General features: G+C 46.0%; 1 protein-coding gene across 9 annotated transcripts in view; it reads right to left on the bottom strand.

The window, feature by feature from the left end:
* Positions 1 to 19,581, bottom strand: part of AAK1 (AP2 associated kinase 1) — a 114,296-nt gene that overhangs the window by 54,536 nt on the left and 40,179 nt on the right. For all 9 annotated transcript variants that reach the window (XM_079987414.1, XM_079987418.1, XM_079987415.1 and 6 more), the window contains exons 3-10: positions 14,812 to 14,930; positions 14,236 to 14,344; positions 11,197 to 11,339; positions 9,304 to 9,425; positions 8,666 to 8,747; positions 4,912 to 5,044; positions 3,915 to 4,018; positions 2,255 to 2,334 (exon numbers count right to left, since the gene is read on the bottom strand). In XM_079987414.1, coding sequence (XP_079843540.1) covers positions 2,255 to 2,334; positions 3,915 to 4,018; positions 4,912 to 5,044; positions 8,666 to 8,747; positions 9,304 to 9,425; positions 11,197 to 11,339; positions 14,236 to 14,344; positions 14,812 to 14,930 — 892 coding nt within the window. The remainder of the gene's footprint in view (positions 1 to 2,254; positions 2,335 to 3,914; positions 4,019 to 4,911; positions 5,045 to 8,665; positions 8,748 to 9,303; positions 9,426 to 11,196; positions 11,340 to 14,235; positions 14,345 to 14,811; positions 14,931 to 19,581) is intronic.

Raw genomic sequence — 19,581 nt, forward strand, 5'->3', positions numbered from 1 at the left:
AAAATCCTCCTGGCACATTTAATAAAGTCTTGCCTGTTGCATCACTCCCATCGGCCATCACAACCACCCCACTCAGCATGAAATGAAGGCTGCTTGGCACATGCTAAATTCAATTTGTGAGCAGAAATGTTGGAAACAATACACCATCTGCACTTTTAATAGGTTTGCAGACAAGCAGACCAAAGGTCCCTGAACTTGCCTGGCAGTAGCTGGCAGCCTCAAGTGCAACTGTTTATGCCAGAGCCGTAAAAAGAACTGTGGTCCAGTTCTAAATCACTTTGGTTCTCCTTCCATTACCACGATTCTACAATTATAGCTGTGGGGAACATCTTTCAAGCAACACTTAGCAATCCGCCCCTTCTGGTACCCTCATCCCCGGCAAAGACAATACAAAACTAAAATAAGGAGCAGGTGCACCACAGGGGGAGGAAAACAAAACAACAAGCCACTGGCCCAGATACTTCAAGAAAGTGAGACCAACCCTCCAGCAGGCACTAGAGTTCAAGGATGGTTTTGATAGGCAAGGAAGAAGAGAAGAAGAGTTTGGATTTGATATCCCGCTTTATCGCTACCCAAAGGAGTCTCAAAGCGGCTAACATTCTCTTTTCCCTTCCTCCCCCATAACAAACATTCTGTGAGGTGAGTGGGGCTGAGAGACTTCAGAGAAGTGTGACTGGCCCAAGGTCACCCAGCAGCTGCATGTGGAGGAGCAGGGAATCGAACCCGGTTCACCAGATTACGAGTCTACCGCTCTTAACCACTACACCACACTGGCTGTAGCTCAGTGGTACAGCATCTGATCTGCATGCAGAAGATCCCTGGATCAATCTCTAGCAGCATTTCTAGGTAGAGTTGGGAATTTTCCCTCCCTTAAAGCCCATGAGAACTGCTGCCAGTCAGTTTAGACAACACTGAGCTAGATGGGCCAATGACCTGATAGAAAACAGCTTTCTTTGTCCCTATAATAACATGAGAACGGGTGGCATGGACAGGAGGGTCTAGAGCGGGCACAAAAGGTGGGAGAAGGATGAAGGAGATTAATAACTTTAGATTGGAAGGGGGCAGTTTTCATGAGATCTCAAAACAGTTACAAGATTGTCCACAGGGAGCAGGACTGAAAAACTTGGGCAGGGGGGAGGCTATGAGGAAATCGTCCCAATTCCACTTCACATATAGAAAAGTTTGATTGTTTGTTTAAGTTATCAATTTTTAAATAGTTAAAGAAAACTCTCAAGGTGGTTTACATTGTTCTCATCCTCTTTGTTTAATCCCCACAACAACCCTGTGAGGTAGGTTAGGCTAAGAGGCAGTGGCTGCTCTAAGATCACCCACCCAGAGAGCTCCGTGGCCAAGTGGGGATTTGAATCCTGGTCTCCCAGGTCCTAGTCAGACATTCTAACTACTTCATGAGTAGGTAAAATGTATTAACTACACCACACTGAGCAAAAAGAGAAACAACACAAAACAATAAATTGTCATTTAAATGCAGGTTAATATATGCCTAGTTCCTCTTTTTTGGAACGTGAATGTTCTTGCATTTGTATTTCTACACTGTACTCTTTTCTCATATTTGTTTTCTACGAAACTTGGAAGAGAATAAATACGTTTAACATTGAGGCAGGTGTATATGAACTCAGGTGTGGTCTTCTAGAAGCTTCCCCGTAGTCAAAATGTCATTAATCACTTCTGAGAGTGGAACTACTTATTAGGGATGGAGAAAGATTTCATTCACATTTTTAACTGGCTTAATTCACACATCCTGGATGAACATACAGACTGGAACATAACTAACCTTCTGATTAAGTTATGCTTTAAAATGTGTTTGTTGAGATAAAATGCCTTATTTAACTATGCATTTCATGATTTGAAAACATGTTTAAACATATATGACATAATGGTCTCCTTCATTTTATTCCAATATTTATTGATTTTAACCAAAAGTTTTGGTTAAAGGTGGCTTCTGTTTTCACTGACGTGTTTCTTTGAAGTTTTGGTTCTACATGTTATATATACATTATCCTTTTCCTTTATAAAATTATCTTACCAAGTTCATGTAAACTGTACAGGGATTTTGCCTATTATGGTAAGTGGTATATACCTATTAGTGATTATGACTGACTGATTTTTGAACTCAAGTTCCAGCGCAGCAGTATGAAATGGCCCCAGCTCTCCAGAATGCTTAACTCTCTTAAGCAGCACTGCTAGCCTTTTACAGTCTTTTGCCATGGTCCATGGAAGAGTCAGGCACCCTCACCTGGCTTTTGGCTGGCTCTTCTTAGCAGCAGCTTCACTCGCTTTCACTGGTTCCGGGAGTTTGGCAGGGATCGGAGAGTTCTGCAAATGGAAACCCACACACAGAGCAGAAAATGACGGAGGGCTGTCAGAGGCAACGGAGAGCAAGAGGCAAACTGAATGGGGAAACCTAAAGCTCTCCTAGGCTTCACTTCATGGGTAGGTAAAATTTATTAAGATACTTAATAAATCCTTGGGATGAAAGAGGAGAAACAGCACCAGGGACTTTTCCACTTAACATTCCCAAGCCAGACAGAATTAAGATACAAAACCCTGGCAATATTAGCATAGAAATTACATTATGTCTATTTATTTCTATAATTGTAGTCAGGCAAATGTTTATGATGGTCAACTGTATTTATTTATGGCCTGCCTTACAGGGCTGCCCATTCCAGAGCAGGTCACAATGCATTAACATGCAAAATATTCAAACTGTAAGGCTGTAATATGAAACAAAACACATCTGAAAATAAAATAGCGGTAGCGATGTAACACCAAAAGGACAAAAACTGCTACTACCACCAGCGTATTCTTAAGTAAAGAACTATACAAATTCACTACAGTTCATGAGAAAAGCGTGCTTTGGCTGTACAGAAGGCATTTAATTTGTATGATTTCAACCAAACATGGTTGAAGAAGGATTGGCTAAAACTGTGCAGCTTAAACCCAAGCAGGGCAGAGAGCATTAAAGCCATTTTTCCACCAGGCCCACTTGGGGTTCCCCAGTACAGATAGAGCTTTAAGCTCTCTGCCTTGCTTACCAGTCATGGCCCGCTTAGCACACTGGTTCTGGGATGCCCTTGCAAGATCTTGCAGGGCTGTCAGAGTTCTTGCAAGATCTCACCTAAGCATTCCTAGCCTTCCAGGGTCCTACCCAGCAAGCAGGGCAGAGAGTTTAAAAGCTCTTTTGTGCCAGATAACCCAAGTGGACATGGCACAAAAAAGCTTTTAAAGCCCCACCTTGTTTGCTGTGCAAGGCCTCCTCGGTGTGTGGGTTTTGGGAGTGTGAGGCAGACTCACTCTCTCCCCCTCACCCACTAAAGGTAAAGGTAAAGGTACCCCTGCCCGTACGGGCCAGTCTTGACAGACTCTGGGGTTGTGCGCCCATCTCACTTAAGAGGCCAGGGGCCAGCGCTGTCCGGAGACACTTCCGGGTCACGTGGCCAGCGTGACATCGCTGCTCTGGCGAGCCAGAGCCGCACACGGAAACGCCGTTTACCTTCCCGCTAGTAAGCGGTCCCTATTTATCTACTTGCACCCGGAGGTGCTTTCGAACTGCTAGGTTGGCAGGCGCTGGGACCGAGCAGCGGGAGCGCACCCCGCCGCAGGGATTCAAACCGCCGACCTTTCGATCGGCAAGCCCTAGGCGCTGAGGCTTTAACCCACAGCGCCACCTGCGTCCCACACCTCCCCATACACTAAGCTAAATTGTTGTGGTTTCCCTCCCTTTTGTGTTGTCTTTTGTTGCTTCCTGGCAACCTCTCAATAAATTACTGCGTGACTTTTGCGGGACCAAAAATAGTCCTGGAGGAAGAGGAGGACTAAAGAACTTGTGGGATTATTTTAGGAATTTTTGTATGGTATTTTGCCCCTTCAGCAAAAAGGGGTCAGGCATCACTCACCTGTACATTCTGGACCGGACATTCCCTCTTAGCGAGCTTGAATGCAAAATAGGAGACCTGGTAAATTTCAGGTCTCTTGTCAGGGTCTGGTTCCAGCATATACCCTAAGAAACAGAAGACCTATTAGGCTTCGGTGGTGTGGCATTTAGGTATGGCATAGGAGGGACAGAGACAAGTCTTACTCAGTATCACTTTCAGGATATGGATGCTGGAAAACTCAGCCCACAGGGACTTGCCTAGTTCCAAAACCCAAGGACATCCCACACTGCTTATTAGCCTGGTTCAGACACCACAGCAAACCATAGTCTACTACTACTAGAAGGAGCCTTAGCTACCTGTGGGCTTGCCTGCTTCTCCTCTCTAAGAGATTCAAAGTGGTCTTATTTAATGGCTTTGGAGTCTTGGAAGACCTTCTAAGGTGGGAACTATTTGGTACATTGGTATCATCTCTTCCAAGCTCTCCATAAAGGGAAAATACCTGGCAGGGAAGAGCGGGAAGGTGGGAGGAGTAGGTACAGTTTCCCATCTTGACAGCTCCAGCTTCTAATTAGATAATTACTCTCCTAGTAGCCCTCCTTTACTTTCCATCACAGGGCAGGGGTGCGAAAGACTTGAGTTTGATACATATGGAGCAGAACTTACTCCCCCCAAAGACCCTCAAAACTGTTTATTCAGTTAACCCCTGCCCCTTTAGCATTTCCCAGACTGGTGTCCTCCAGATGTTTTGGGCTACAACTTCCATCTACAACTACAACTGATGGCAATTGTGGTAGAGGCAACAGTGTGGGGAGAGATGCATCAATATAAGAGCATCTGATGAAGTTCACAGAAGTGGGCACCAAAATAAATCTCCTAGACTTGTGCCCAAAACCTTTGTCCTTATAAACAGAAGTATTCTGGGTTCCATACCCAAACACCTGGCAGGAGGTAGGAGCAGTTTCATGTTAGTTAGCTTTTCAAAACCAGAGTTGAGCTGTATTCCCAAATAGATACTCACGTATGAGGCAGTGCATGTCGTGAGAGTAGCGCGAGTTGTCAGGAATGGTGAAGTTTCCATCGCAAATTGCTACTTGGCTCTCACCAAATGGCAAAGTAAAATAACAGAGTTTGTACAGCAAACAGCCCATGGCCTGAAAGAAGACGAAGAATTCTTTAGTGTGCTGTAGGAACGGAGACCAGGTTACCTCCGTTGTCATGTAAGGCCTTGCTGGATTCTAGTTGCAACAACAGAAAACAAACCTCTCTTGCTGACATGACCTGCATCAGATTTCAGGTCAGCAAAAACCCAGCCTGATTTGAAGCTAGGAATGTAGGAATTGCTGGCTCTGCTAGCAATTGTTCCAAGTTTGCCTCTGGTGAACCAAGATTGCTGTTTCTGAACTGGAAGAGATGTGTAATATCAAAATTTGCAATTCAAAGCTTATAAAAAAAAATTTGGAGAAAAATTTATCCACAACATAGTACTCTGAATCACCAGACACTGCAGGCCAAGTTCTGACCCTTGTGCAGCTCACACCATCCACATGGCCAAACACATACATCTCATTGGTGTGATTCCTTTTCAAAGAAGAAAGCATCACAAAAAGGCCTCAGTGTGAAGTGTCTACACAACGCATTTCTCTAGGCCAGTGTTCACTAACCTGGTGCCCTCCAGATGTTTTAGACTACAACTATGAATGACCATGCTTGCCTGGGTGGATGCAGTTATCGTCCAAAACATCTGGAGGGCACCAGGTTGGGGAATACTGGCTTAAGCAGATGGCGGGAAGGAAGGGCAACCAATTCCTCCTCGCACAGAGACCGTTGTTTGGTGTGTTTGAAACAGCCCCTGCCTCTGTGTGTGTGTGTGTGCTGTTTTGCAAGAAGAAAACTCTGGGAAGCTAGCAGCCCACGGACCCTAGATGAGGAGAGCAAGTCTAATCCCAACAACCATCATTTTCTACTCTCTGCAGGTAATGATCTCTGTTACCTACTTTGGAGTAAGGCATTCAGTCTAGTTTTTCAAAAGAGCATTTGCACATAAAATATGGGTCTTAAATTCTGTGTCAATTTTTAAAGAAGTGAAAAGCAGTATTCAAGATATGCAAAAATAGAACATAGAAGTAGGATACAAGTTGTCTCTGAAAGAAAAACATGATGGCGGGTAAAGAATCATCTCAAAGTCTTTTCACGGGGGGGGGGCGTCCCTCAGTCAAGTGCTTGTATTGTGCTTCAAGGAACCTCTACATCAGTTATAACTCCCATCATCCCTAGCTAACAGGACCAGTAGTCAGGGATGATGGGAATTGTAGTCCCAAACATCTGGAGGGCCAAGTTTGGCCATGCCTGCTCTACATGTTTGGTTTGAGATTAAAGAATGGAGGTGAAACTCTCAGCACAGTACATCTTGGAATTTTAAATGCATGACTGCAAGACACGAATGTTACATCCATGCCCCCCTCCGTCCATCTGCTTATTTGAAGGCTATGACTTGTTTATGCTCAGGAGTCTGCTTTCTGAACGCAGTTTCTCTAACTTGTGTAGATTTATATGTTATTGGGTTTTTTTATTGATAAAAAAAACATAAATAATTAGTTATCTATGAGTTATCAAAGAACTGGAAAAATCAGTAACAGAAGAAAATATTTTTGGCAAGAGATGGCAACAGAGCAATGGACAATCAATTATTAAAAAAAATAAAATTAAGTGCTATTTTTGCACCCTGACGAAAGGATGTTCTAGCACAATTAGAAAACAAAGGAATAACATTTGATGCCACTTCCACCTACCCACGCCCATGCAAAAAGGCTGTAGTTTTTACTTGGACTGCCTTAAGCAGTTATGAGAATTGATTAATTTTTTTGTTTCCAAAGCCACTAGTGATGTAAAAAGAGCTCAGAAGCAGAATTTATGCTGATCACATCCTAGTTACTGGGAAGTGAATACAGAAAGAAAAAAGTATAGTGCAGCCATCTCCAACCAAGTGCCCTTCAGATGTTTTTGACTACAACTCCCATCATCCCCAGTCATAATTTATGAAACCCAGAGATTTAGAAAAGGCAGGGTCTGGCCCACCCACCAATGTAAAATGCAATTATTATTGTTGTGGTGTGGGAAGCAGTTAAATCAGATCAGCATGCTTTTGCAAGGAATATACATGCTTTGGAAAAGAGAAATAAACCTGCTAAAACTTTGTATAGAATATTAACTACAGGAGCAGATGATGAAGCAAACCTCATGAATGAAACCAAAAAAAATGGGAAATCCAGCTGTTTCACAGGATAAAGTATGCAATTCTCACTGAGGCAGCCCTCCTCCCACTCCAGTCTTTCCAGGCAAACAAGTTACTCAAATAAATGCAATATGGTCCAGTTCACTCATTGGATTTCTCTGCAAGAATAGATTGGATGGGGTGTGGGGAGGAGACCAGGGTGGTGGGCCTGAGATCTCTACTGGGCTGGGAGTTCTGGCTTTAGCACAGTGGCTGATCAGGCCCTTAGTGCATCTAGTCCTTTCTTCTGAAATGCAACTCAGGAAGCAGCCTCTTGGAATAATCTCCAATTGCTCATTTTGATTTATTAAGCCCCATGCTATTCACAAGGGCTCTGGGGCGGGTTGCAACTTCTAAAGATGAAAAGGGGGGGGGGGGACCAGGGCACAAGAACAAATCCAAATTGCAATGTAAATTCACTGCTAATTAAATATTTAAAAACAAATGTATATATAAAACCACATTAATAAAACATGCTGCTAAGTATGCCTCATTGCACTGCTAAATATACCCCACGTAACCAAAGGGTTGCCCAGAATGGAAAGTTTGCTGCCCTGAGACGTCAAAGGCTTGTGCAGATCAAAAGAGGGAGGGAATTTGGGTTGTAAAAGAGCCACTTTGATTCCATTCCTATCCTTGAGGAAGGCAAGAAAGTGACTGACCTGCAAGCTTCCAGCCGGACATGCTGTAGTGGAAGCAGGGATGGCCTGGCCATGAGGCAAGGTGAAGCAATTGCCTCAGCGTGGCACGCACAGGACAGTTGGGCATGGTGGCAGACCCATAAAGAACACGCCACCTGCTGCCTTTGCTGACACCACTAACACCGCTGCCCACCGCCACTGCCATCTCTTCCCAATGGCCTCCTTTTACTCCCCTTTTCCTGATTGCCATTGTTATGGGTGAGGGAGAAGAAGGCAGCAGAGTGTAAGGGTAGCATTGGTGGGGAAGGGGTGGCACTTTCTTGCTTTGCCTCAGTGGCAAAACGTGCAGGATCACCATTGAAGCCCTAAACGACCTCGGTCCAGTATACCTGAAGGAGCGTCTCCACCCCCATCATTCTGCCCGGACGCTGAGGTCCAGCGCCAAGGGCCTTCTGGCGGTTCCCTCATTGTGAGAAGCAAAGCTACAGGGAACCAGGCAGAGGGCCTTCTCGGCAGTGGCGCCCGCCCTGTGGAACGCCCTTCCAGCAGATGTCAAAGCGATAAACAACTACCTGACATTCAGAAGACATCTTAAGGCAGCCCTGTTTAGGGAAGTTTTTAACGTGTGATATTTTACTGTATTTTTGAGTGGCTGGGGAGGCCCAGCCAGATGGGTGGGGTATAAATAATAAATTATTATTATTATTATTATTACTGAGTGAAGGGGCAGGTCTAAGGGATGGGAATCATGGCGGACAGAAGACCACAGGGAAGGACGGGCAACCAGGGCAAGAGATTTGCCAGTACAATTTCTAGCAAGGCACATGTAAGCAAGTAACTTCACAGAACCTTCTACATACCCAGATGTCAGCTTTTGTAGTAATCAGCTTGCCGCTATAGAGATTGACCATTTCTGGTGCTCTGTAGGATAGTGTGGTGTACCTACAAGGAAACCAAAACTCACAGGGTAGCCGGATAAGTCAAAATGGTTTTATAAACTATGTGGTGTTTCCTCTACAACTCACATCAACGTTTACTCTTCCTTGAATGATTTCTAGATCTAGAACTGACAGCAGCTCAGGGCACTCAGAAAAAAAGAGATTTCAAGATCGCATCCCAGACTACCACAAAAAGAGGCTGCTGTTGAAAGCCAATAAATTTATAATTCGTTTGTTTTCTGCCCTTCACCCTAAGGTGGGTTATAGCATTAAAAACAATAGTTAAAATCATTGAAAACAACTTACAATCATAAAAAATAAGGTGGGTCCTAAAAACATACCACCTCAAGTGTCAGGGTAAAGGTTAGCAGCAGCCCAGCTAATTAACAACCCTCTTCTAGTTTTGAAACCACAATAATTAAGATTTAAACAAATGTTCCAAAAGCACAGAAACAGGCTGTTCTTTTTCTCTCTTTTGCACAGTCAACCAGCTATGATGCTTTTCATGCAGGAGCCCCAGCCAGACACAGGAGAGGCCCACTAAACCATCCCTCACTCACTTCTTGATTTCTTCCTCCACTGCATTCACTCCTTCAAGCTGAGGGTTCTGGAATTTGTTGGTGGCACTTCCAAAGTCACACAGCACATAATGGCCACGATCGTGCAGGAGGATATTTTCCACCTGGAAAGAAAAGGTGTGCATACCAGGATAAAGGAGAAACATAATTCCTTTGCATAAACATTTCTCTTTCCACCAGCAGGAACTGGAAACGAGAACTTGGGAGCAGTGGTGGCAACTGTGGAAAGTGCCCCTGACTTCTGAAAGCCACAATCCCCTACTTGGTTTTCCTCCCTGAAGACTTTTCACGTGGTGACTGAGATATCGCCCATGGAGACGGTCACCTGATACTTCATAGACCAGCCTTCCCCAACCTGGGGCCCTCCAAAGGTTTTGAAATACAGCTTCCATCAGCCCTCTCCCCCATGCTTCCACCATACAGTGGTGCTGGCTGCGTCTGATGGGAGCTGTAATCCAAAACATCTGGATGGCCTCAGGTTGGGAAAGGCTGCTGTGGACTATTTAGGAATTTTACAGTGGGTGTAAGATTCTGGCAGAGCACTGCAACTGTCACTCCCTACATATCCCACTGCACACAAAGGATTACCTCCGTAATGTTCTACAGATGTTCCAGCATTTATTTTTATGTTCTCACAAAGCTACAAATCCCCTCTTCCTAAAAACAATAAATGGAACTGATGCCAAGGCACACAACAGCAACTATTCAACACATTCATAGTAATAAATGATTGTTTCTAAATTCATCTTGGGTACTCCTCATTTGCTTAGTGGTAATTTTGAGAAATTCTGATTTTGAAAAATTCTGATTTTGAGAAATTCTGATTTTGAGAAATCATTTCCCAAGAGTAAAGGCAGGAAACCTGTGTCCCTCCATATATTTTGGATTACAATCACATCAGACCCAGCCAACAAGGTGAATGAGCAGGATGATGGGAACATCTGGAATGGCACCAGATTCTCTGGCCTTGCCTTAAGAGAAACAAATATATTTCACTAAGAAACTCAGATAAGCAGAACCCTTGACATCACTTAAATGCCTTGAAAGAGATTATGATCCCCTGATTCCACTTTTCTGTAATTGCAGTGTTGATTACTTTGAGCACTCACACAACTTGGAAGAGAGCCTTAAACACTGTGTAATAAATGTGATAAAGTCAAACACGCGCCCCCAAAACATCTGGGGAGCACCAGGTTGGGGATGGCTGCTATAAGCAGTCAGTGAGAGGCAAGACAATACCTGCCAAGTGGGGTTCCACCAACTGCCCACTGACGACAGCTCAAGGTTAGTCAGAAACTGGTGGTGCAAAAAACCTAACAGCTCAAACGTGAGTGACAGGTAAAGGTAAAGGGACCCCTGACCATTAGGTCCAGACGTGACCGACTCTGGGGTTGCGGCGCTCATCTCGCTTTACTGGCCGAGGGAGCCGGCGTACAGCTTCCGGGTCATGGGGCCAGCATGACTAAGGCACTTCTGGCGAACCAGAGCAGTGCACAGAAACACCATTTACCTTCCTGCCGGAGCGGTACCTATTTATCTACTTGCACTTTTGACGAGCTTTTGAACTGCTAGGTTGGCAGGAGCAGGGACCGAGCAACGGGAGCTCACCCCGTCACGGGGATTCGAACCGCCAACCTTCCGATCAGCAAGTCCTAGGCTCTGTGGTTTAACCCACAGCGCCACCCGCGTCCCCTAATGTGAGTGATACCTGTGCACAAAACTCTTGTTTTCCAATATCAGCAAGGTAGTGAAAAGAAACTGCCTGTAACACACCCACTCATGAGGACTTATCACTGCTTTAATATCGAGGAGAGTCTCTGGGCACCAGAATACTATCCACACACCAAGCATCTCTACAAGGACACTGTGAGTTACCTTCAAATCCCTGTGGACGATGGGCGATTTGCACTGGTGCAGCCTGGCCACGGCTTCGCAGGTGTCACAGAAGATCTGCAGGACTTCGCTTTCCGTGAAGCCTGTCTGCAAGCGCTGATTCATGAGGTTCACCACTTGGCCTCCTGGAAAGAGCAAAGGCAGAGTAAGAGAGAGGGAGAGCCAAGATCAGTGGTGAGACACAGCTTTCTAAGAGGCTTTGCTAACCACAGGGCAGGCAAGGAAACATGGCAGCATGTTGGCACAGGGTATCAGAAGGTGCCCTGTGCCAGTGGTTCCCAAACTGGGTGGTACCACCCACTGGGGGGCGGGCTAAGAAGAAAGGGGGTGGCAGGAGGCACTAGAGATGGGCTCCTTCAAACATGTTGCTCACTTATGTACAACTGACAATGAGCCTAGAGCAAGACACATTCATTTCGTATCGAAAGTTATAAAGGTAAAGGTAAAGGTAAAGGTACCCCTGCCCGTACGGGCCAGTCTTGACAGACTCTGGGGTTGTGCGCCCATCTCACTTAAGAGGCCAGGGGCCAGCGCTGTCCGGAGACACTTCCGGGTCACGTGGCCAGCGTGACATCGCTGCTCTGGCGAGCCAGAGCCGCACACGGAAACGCCGTTTACCTTCCCGCTGGTAAGCGGTCCCTATTTATCTACTTGCACCCGGAGGTACTTTCGAACTGCTAGGTTGGCAGGCGCTGGGACCGAGCAGCGGGAGCGCACCCCGCCGCAGGGATTTGAACCGCCGACCTTTCGATCGGCAAGTCCTAGGCGCTGAGGCTTTAACCCACAGCGCCACCTGCGTCCCATCGAAAGTTATACTACTCTTATATTTTTCAAATCTATTTCCTTTGGTCACGCTTGCTTGTATTTACAATTCTGAGTTGTCACAATATGCCAATAACTGGGTAAAAAAAGGTAAAGGACCCCTGACAGATAAGTCCAGTCACAAACGACTCTGGGGTTGCGGCACTCATCTCGCTCTATAGGCCGAGGGAGCTGACATTTGTCCGCAGACAGTTTTTCTGAGTCATGTGGCCAGCATGACTAAGTCGCTTCTGGCGAAACCAGAGCAGTGCATGAAAACGCCGTTTACCTTCCCACTAGAGTGGTACCTATTTATCTACTTGCACTTTAACGTGCTTTTGAACTGCTAGGTTGGCAGGAGCTGGGACCGAACAACGGGAGCTCACCCCATCGCAGGGATATGAAGCACCAACCTTCTGATCAGCAAGCCCAAGGCTCAGTGGTTTACACCACAGCGGCACCCACGTCCCTAATAACTGGCTAGGTAAAGGTAAAGGTACCCCTGCCCGTACGGGCCAGTCGTGTCTGACTCTAGGGTTGTGCGCCCATCTCACTTAAGGGGGGCCAGCGCTGTCCGGAGACACTTCTGGGTCATGGGGCCAGCGTGACGAAGCTGCTCTGGCGAGCCAGCACCAGCGCAGCACACGGAAATGCCGTTTACCTTCCTGCTATAAAGCGGTACCTATTTATCTACTTGCACTTAGGGGTGCTTTCGAACTGCTAGGTGGGCAGGAGCTGGGACCGAACGATGGGAGCTCACCCCGCCTCGGGGATTCGAACCGCCGACCATGCGATCGGCAAGTCCTAGGCGCTGAGGTTTTACCCACAGTGCCACCCGCGTCCCTGTTTAGTAAGTAGTTATATATAAATGTTTTATGCATAAAAATCTTTTTTAGGCAATACCTAGTATCACCGGATCAGATTCATCTATTTTGAATTAACTAAATGAAATGCTTGAATTGGATTTTGAATAAGTGTGCTGTTTTGAATTTGATTGTGTCATTTTCCTTAGCGGGTCATGCAAACTGCTATTCTGAATAATGCTTTTTGCAGGGTAGGATCACTGGGGGTGAGTTTATGGAACGAAGAGCCACTGCCTTATCCTAAGTAAGAGCAAGGGTTCACCTAGCTCATTGCTGCCTACGCTGACTGGCAGGGGTTCTCCAGGATTCTTTTCTCAACCCTATCTGGTGGTGCCAGGATTGAACCTAGGGCTTTTTTTGCACACACAGGAAATGCTCTATTGCTGAGCTACGGACCTCCCTCTAAGTGCAGAGGGAGTGTGAATGCTCCCATCTCTGCAAATGAATACAGCTGCTTCTAAGAAACGTTTGGTGCCTCAAGAGGTTTCAGCCACATGCCCCAAAAGCTTTGCCCAAAATCCCAGCACCCTATGCAGGGTTATGCCTGCAGTCGTGACTTTCCTCCTACGTAACATAATGGGGCAACATAGCTCTAACACAGTGCATAAAGGTAAAGGTAAAGGTACCCCTGCCCGTACGGGCCAGTCTTGACAGACTCTGGGGTTGTGCGCCCATCTCACTCAAGAGGCCAGGGGCCAGCGCTGTCCGGAGACACTTCCGGGTCACGTGGCCAGCGTGACATCGCTGCTCTGGCCAGAGCCAGAGCCAGAGCCGCACACGGAAACGCCGTTTACCTTCCCGCTGGTAAGCGGTCCCTATTTATCTACTTGCACCCGGAGGTGCTTTCGAACTGCTAGGTTGGCAGGCGCTGGGACCGAGCAGCGGGAGCACACCCCGCCGCAGGGATTCGAACCGCCGACCTTTCGATCAGCAAGTCCTAGGCGCTGAGGCTTTAACCCACAGCGCCACCTGCGTCCCTTAACACAGTGCATAGGGAAGGGCTAAAAATTATTCTCCAAATCCCTATTTCAATCTGAGCTGGAAAATAATCCAGCAACTTTACAGAGCTTGCTTGTTCCTTTGAAGTGAGTTGTGATGAGCCTCCAAGGTTCTCTTCTAAGCATGGCTTGGTAATGACTGCTTGCCTAGTTGCCAGAGGTGGGGTAAATCTTGTGGACTAGTATTGTTTGTGAACTTATTTTTAAGGCAAGAATCTTTTTCCATTGCACCTTCTTGCATTTGAACAGCACTCTGATCTAGACAAACCTTTGAATATCTGGACATCGTGCAGGCCTTCTGAGAACAGGAGTCATACCATACAGGTTTGTAAACATGGCCCCATTGAACTAGTACACACCTCGGCAAAAATCCATGAGGATCAAGACTTCCCAGACATCCCCGCTGCTCACAGAGTTTATACTGGAGTCAATATATCCAACAATGTTCTTGTGTCCCACAAGGTCCCTCTGGAAAAAGTAAGAGAAGAGGTACTGTTCACTGCAAGTCACAACCAGAAAAATCTACATCTAAGTAAACAAACTTCGAAACAGAATTAAGCTACCTGCACATATTATGCCAGTGACACTTATCACTCTCTTCCTTTTACTTTGCTTCTCCTCATTCTCTGGGTATCCAACAACTTTTCAAATTCAAATTCACTTCTGCTACATGATTTTTGGTTGTTCTGTATTTCTAGAATATCCTGGCCAAGCTCTGACCCCTGAACTTCCCACCCTCACTCAAGTTACTCAGTTTAAAGAAGCAGTTACGTTTTTAAAACAACAGCTGGCTTTGTAGCAGTGCTAACCGGAGTGGTTTTCTTTCCCTCCTAGATCTGTCAAACAGGAAGGCCCAACTTTCCAATCCATGCAGTAGTATCTATCCAAAACATTCTGAAAGAACTCCCAGAGTTTTGAGTCCTGCACTGGCTTACCATGATCTGAATTTCCCATTTGCAGACTTGTAGGTCGTGTTCATTGTTGACATACATTCGTTTGAGGGCACATTTCATTCCATTGCTGGTTCTCACCAGAAAAACAATAGCAAACCCACCTGCAGAAACAAGATGTGCAAAAGTTCAGCTAGCAATTTTAGAGGACTGTCTGAAATCTGAGGGCAAGTAATTTTGCTGTTGAAACTAAGCAGCCCTGACCCTGGAGAGAAATGCAGAAAATCAATCCAAGCTCTCTGGAAGGAGATATGGCTATCTAGGCAACCAAGATAACTTTCATCCTTGAATTAAAACTGAAGGAACTCTCATACTGGAGAGGAATTGTTTTTAGAGCATGTGAAGGCAAGAATCCACCTCTGTTCAGTGTAGTTTGCCCCATATTATTTCTGCATGAGTCACTGTTCTGGGTGTGCCTCCTGGAAGTCCTGAACATCTAAAACAATGACTCATGCGGCGATGCAATGGGTAGCATCCTCTGAAGGTGGGCAGTTCTGCACAGTCCCTGCAATTGAATCACAAAACCATGCCAGGAGAGAGAGGGGGGGAGAAGGAGAGGGAGAGAGAGAAAGTCTGAAGGGCAAAATTCTTAATCAAAACATCTGGAGGGCATCAGGTTAGGGGAGGCTGGTGTACGGTAAAGGACAGATGGACAGGACCTCAGGCATCATTGACTTGGAAGGTTCTGCCAGGGACTCACTGGGTGGTCTTGAACAAGCATTCCTCCTTTCTCAGCTTCACTGCTGATCTATGAAAGGAGCAGACAGCAACTGATTTCTACACATAGAGGAAAAGCTTGGTCTTCCACAGCAGAATAACCCCTAGCACTTCTCTGGTTGATATTACAGTACCTCAGAACAAAACTCATACAACACAGTGAAAGGACGCTGATTAATTTCACTCCACAAGCCACAACTTTTACAGCCAAACCACAATCAATCAACATTCCTACAGTGCACCATGTTTATAACAATCTGCTGCACAAGAGGTGATGGAAGCATCATCTCTCAGCAAGAACCAAGAACCCAGTACAGTAGTCTTGTTTATACGAGCCTTCCCCAACCTGATGCCCTCCAAATGTTTGAACTGCACCTCCTATCAGCCCCAGGAAAGGGGAGATCAATGGTGAGAGGTTGTGGGACATAGTCTAACTACATCTGAAGGGCACTAAACGAGGTCCATATGCCATTAAGTTGGTAACTCACAATCTCTGCCAGAGTTTTCTTTCCCCCTGACGAGCCGCCCAGGAGATTTTATTGAGCATCTTCCCATTGCTTTTTCCATTGTTTTGAGCAGCAATAAAGAAAACCAAAACCGGACATCCTCAAATCTGCCAATACCAGCCTTTTATCCAGGTTAGCGGATAGCTTAATCCATGGTGCTCCAGATTATATGCCCTGAACCAATGGATTCAAATTACAAGGAGATTCCGACAAAACATTAGGAAGAACTTTCTGGTGTTAAGAGCTGTTTGACAGTGAAATTGGCTCCCTTGGAAGGTGGTGAACTCTCCTTCCTTGGAGATTTACAGTATAAACACTGGTTGGGTGGTCATCTGTTAGGGATTCTTTAACTGTAATGCCTGCATTGCAGGTGGTTGGGCTAGATCAGTGTTTCCCAACCTTGGGCCTCCAGCTGTTTTTGAACTACAATTCCCATCATCCCTGAGCACTGGTCTTGCTAGCTAGGGATGATGGGAGTTGTAGTCCAAAAACAGCTGGAGGCCCAAGGTTAGGAAACACTGGGCTAGATGATACTTGAGGCCCCTTCCAACTCTATTCTCCAATTCTATGGAGGATTTCCATGCATATCAACCTCCCCAGGGCAACACAATGGTACCACTTCCACTTTCATCTATAGCTCACAACATGGAGGTTCTACAGCTAAGGGAAGGACCATAGTTCAGTGGCAGAGCATCTACCTTGCACACATAAAATCCCAGGTTCAATCCCTGATATCTCCAGGTAGCGCTAAAACCTGGGGGAGGCACTGCTAGATGTTATTGAGCTAGACAGACAAATGGTTTGGCTCTGTAACGAGGTTGCTTCCTAAGTACTCTTAAGGGACCTACAGCCTATCCTGGATGGAAGCTACCTTCTCAAAGTGCCAACAGGCAGGAACGCCCACACTTGCCTTACAGCTCCCGCTACACATCTCCTCCAACTGAAATAAGAACTACTTACTGAAGAGCTGTTGTCATGTGCAGACTAATAGAAACCACCAGTTCAAATCACCACAGCCAGCCAGAGACTCACCACAAGAGATGCACCACTGCACCACAGCTGTTTCAGATGTGGCTGTACCAGAGGTGAACACAACACTTCAGAAGAGGCCCCAGAAGCCTACATACTCTCACTGTTCATAATCCTTGTCTACTCTCAATCCTGCCAAGTATGTAGCAAGGCTTACTACACTCAACTACAAAGAAAAACACCCAGATGCTAATGTCATCTACATTCAGTGTCAAGGCCACCTCGGAGCGTTAGTTAGACATTATTCAGATCAAACGCAGAAACTGAGTGGTCAAGACATACAAATTTTGAGGGGAAAGAGGCACGATACACTAACGAAATCTAGCTCACGGCATAACCCCAGCCTACATTTCAATGAAGATTTTTGCATCAAGCCCAGCCTCCCAGGAACAATTCGAAAGCTGAAAGGAAGAAGGGGACAGGCATTTGAGAAACCTGCAACCATTCATGAGAGAGCAGGACCCCCGAACTCTGCTTCCTGCTAGGAACTGCAACGCCTCTCTGACGTCAGCCACCACTACCCTGTTGGGATGTGTCTGGGGAGATGGGGGCATTTGGCAGGCCCCCAGCTGGCTCCACCCACTGGCAGGCAGCTGGGCGAACTCCGGTTCTCGGAACAGCATCTATCAGTGACTTGAGCCTCAAAAGCCTTCAGAGACTGAGCACGCTCTAATCAGCAGAGTGAATAACTTTTCACAACAGAAGTGGCGGACAGAAGCATATGTAAGCGTATTTATAGGCGTTTATTCAGCATCACTTGGGAGAAAAGCAATGACAAACCTAGACAGCATCTTAAAAAGCAGAGACATCACCTTGCTAACAAAGGTCCGTATAGTTAAAGCTATGGTTTTCCCAGTAGTGATGTATGGAAGTGAGAGCTGGACCATAAAGAAGGCTGATCGCCAAAGAATTGATGTTTTTGAATTATGGTGCTGGAGGAGACTCTTGAGAGTCCCATGGACTGCAAGAAGATCAAACCTATCCATTCTGAAGGAAATCAGCCCTGAGTGCTCACTGGAAGGACAGATCCTGAAGCTGAGGCTCCAATACTTTGGCCACCTCATGAGAAGAGAAAACTCCCTGGAGAAGACCCTGATGTTGGGAAAGATGGAGGACACAAGGAGAAGGAGACGACAGAGGACGAGATGGTGGGACAGTGTTCTCAAAGCTACCAGCATGAGTTTGACCAAACTGCGGGAGGCAGTGGAAGACAGGAGTGCCTGGAGTGCTCTGGTCCAGGGGGTCACAAAGAGTCAGACACGACTAAATGACAACAACAATTCAGCATCAGGAACAAAGGAAAAACATGTCTGCTTCCCTTTGTGTCCAAGCAAACAGCAGCATAGCAAAAGCAATATACAACGGAAGCTCCCAGCAGACTGTGCTGGAAGTAAACAGACATATGACATACAACAATCCACGCATCTGTTCTAAAGGTGGAATGGAACTATAGACTAACATACCCCAATCCCCAACTTCAGGTCAGGCCTATCTACAGGCTCAACAATATACACAGTTCAGGGAAGGGAAGAAGGGAGCAAGTGCCATGGCATGGAGGAAAGGAAGGCAGATTTGGCAAATGTTGCCAGGAAGGGATGTGGCAACCTGTAAAAATACAATGAGTCAAAGCCTTAAGAAACAACAACAAGGTTTATTACAATCAAGTGGTAAACAAATTAAAACAAGAAATAATCTATCTTCCCCCAACCCCTGTCTTAGGCAGCTCCTGCCACAGTGACACAAAGCAGGAAGCTGCACTCCATACGATGTGTTGCTGCCTTTGTCATCATTACTCATCACTTTATTTTTGTATGCTGCCTTTCCACACACAGAAAAGCACCCGCGCTCTAAGCTGCTTACAGCAAAGAGAATAGCACTGCATCACAAAATCACCAGCTGCAAGAACAATTTCTTAATACTGTGGCGGGGGAAGGGTTGTTTGTTACTATGTTGTGCATTTCTGTGTTTTTATTTTTTAAACTGCCCTGTGATCCTCAGAGGAAGGGCGGTATAGAAATTAAATAAATAAAAATTAATGGCAACAACAAAACAGCAACTTAATAGCAAAGGTAACTGCACACAAAAGAACAGCATTTGAGTACAATCAGCGTAGCAACATTTCATCTCCTGGCAGTAGCAAGAAGAACAAGGATGTTTGAAGAGTTTCATCCCAGATGCTCCAGCTACTGATATCAAATCCATGACAAATTAGCCAAGAATCAAGTTAGTCTGATTAAATTTATAGTGTTCAGCATCCCCAAAGATCAGTGCCCCCTTTGGCATCACCAGGAAGGCTTCCAGAGGTAGTAGGTGGGGTAACCCCCCCCCCCAATGATGCTAAAGGGCTTAGATAGAGCCAGGATACATACCGGCCCACCATCTCCTCCTTGAGCCTGCTCGTCCTTCAAGATCAGCCAGGGAGGCTCTACTGCATGTTTCAACAGTGCCAGAGACACCTTTGGTGAGAACGTAGAAGAGCACCTTCACTGTGGCCATGCCTCAA

This window comes from Podarcis cretensis (assembly GCF_951804945.1).
Source record: "Podarcis cretensis genome assembly, chromosome: 8".
Lineage (NCBI taxonomy): Eukaryota > Metazoa > Chordata > Lepidosauria > Squamata > Lacertidae > Podarcis > Podarcis cretensis.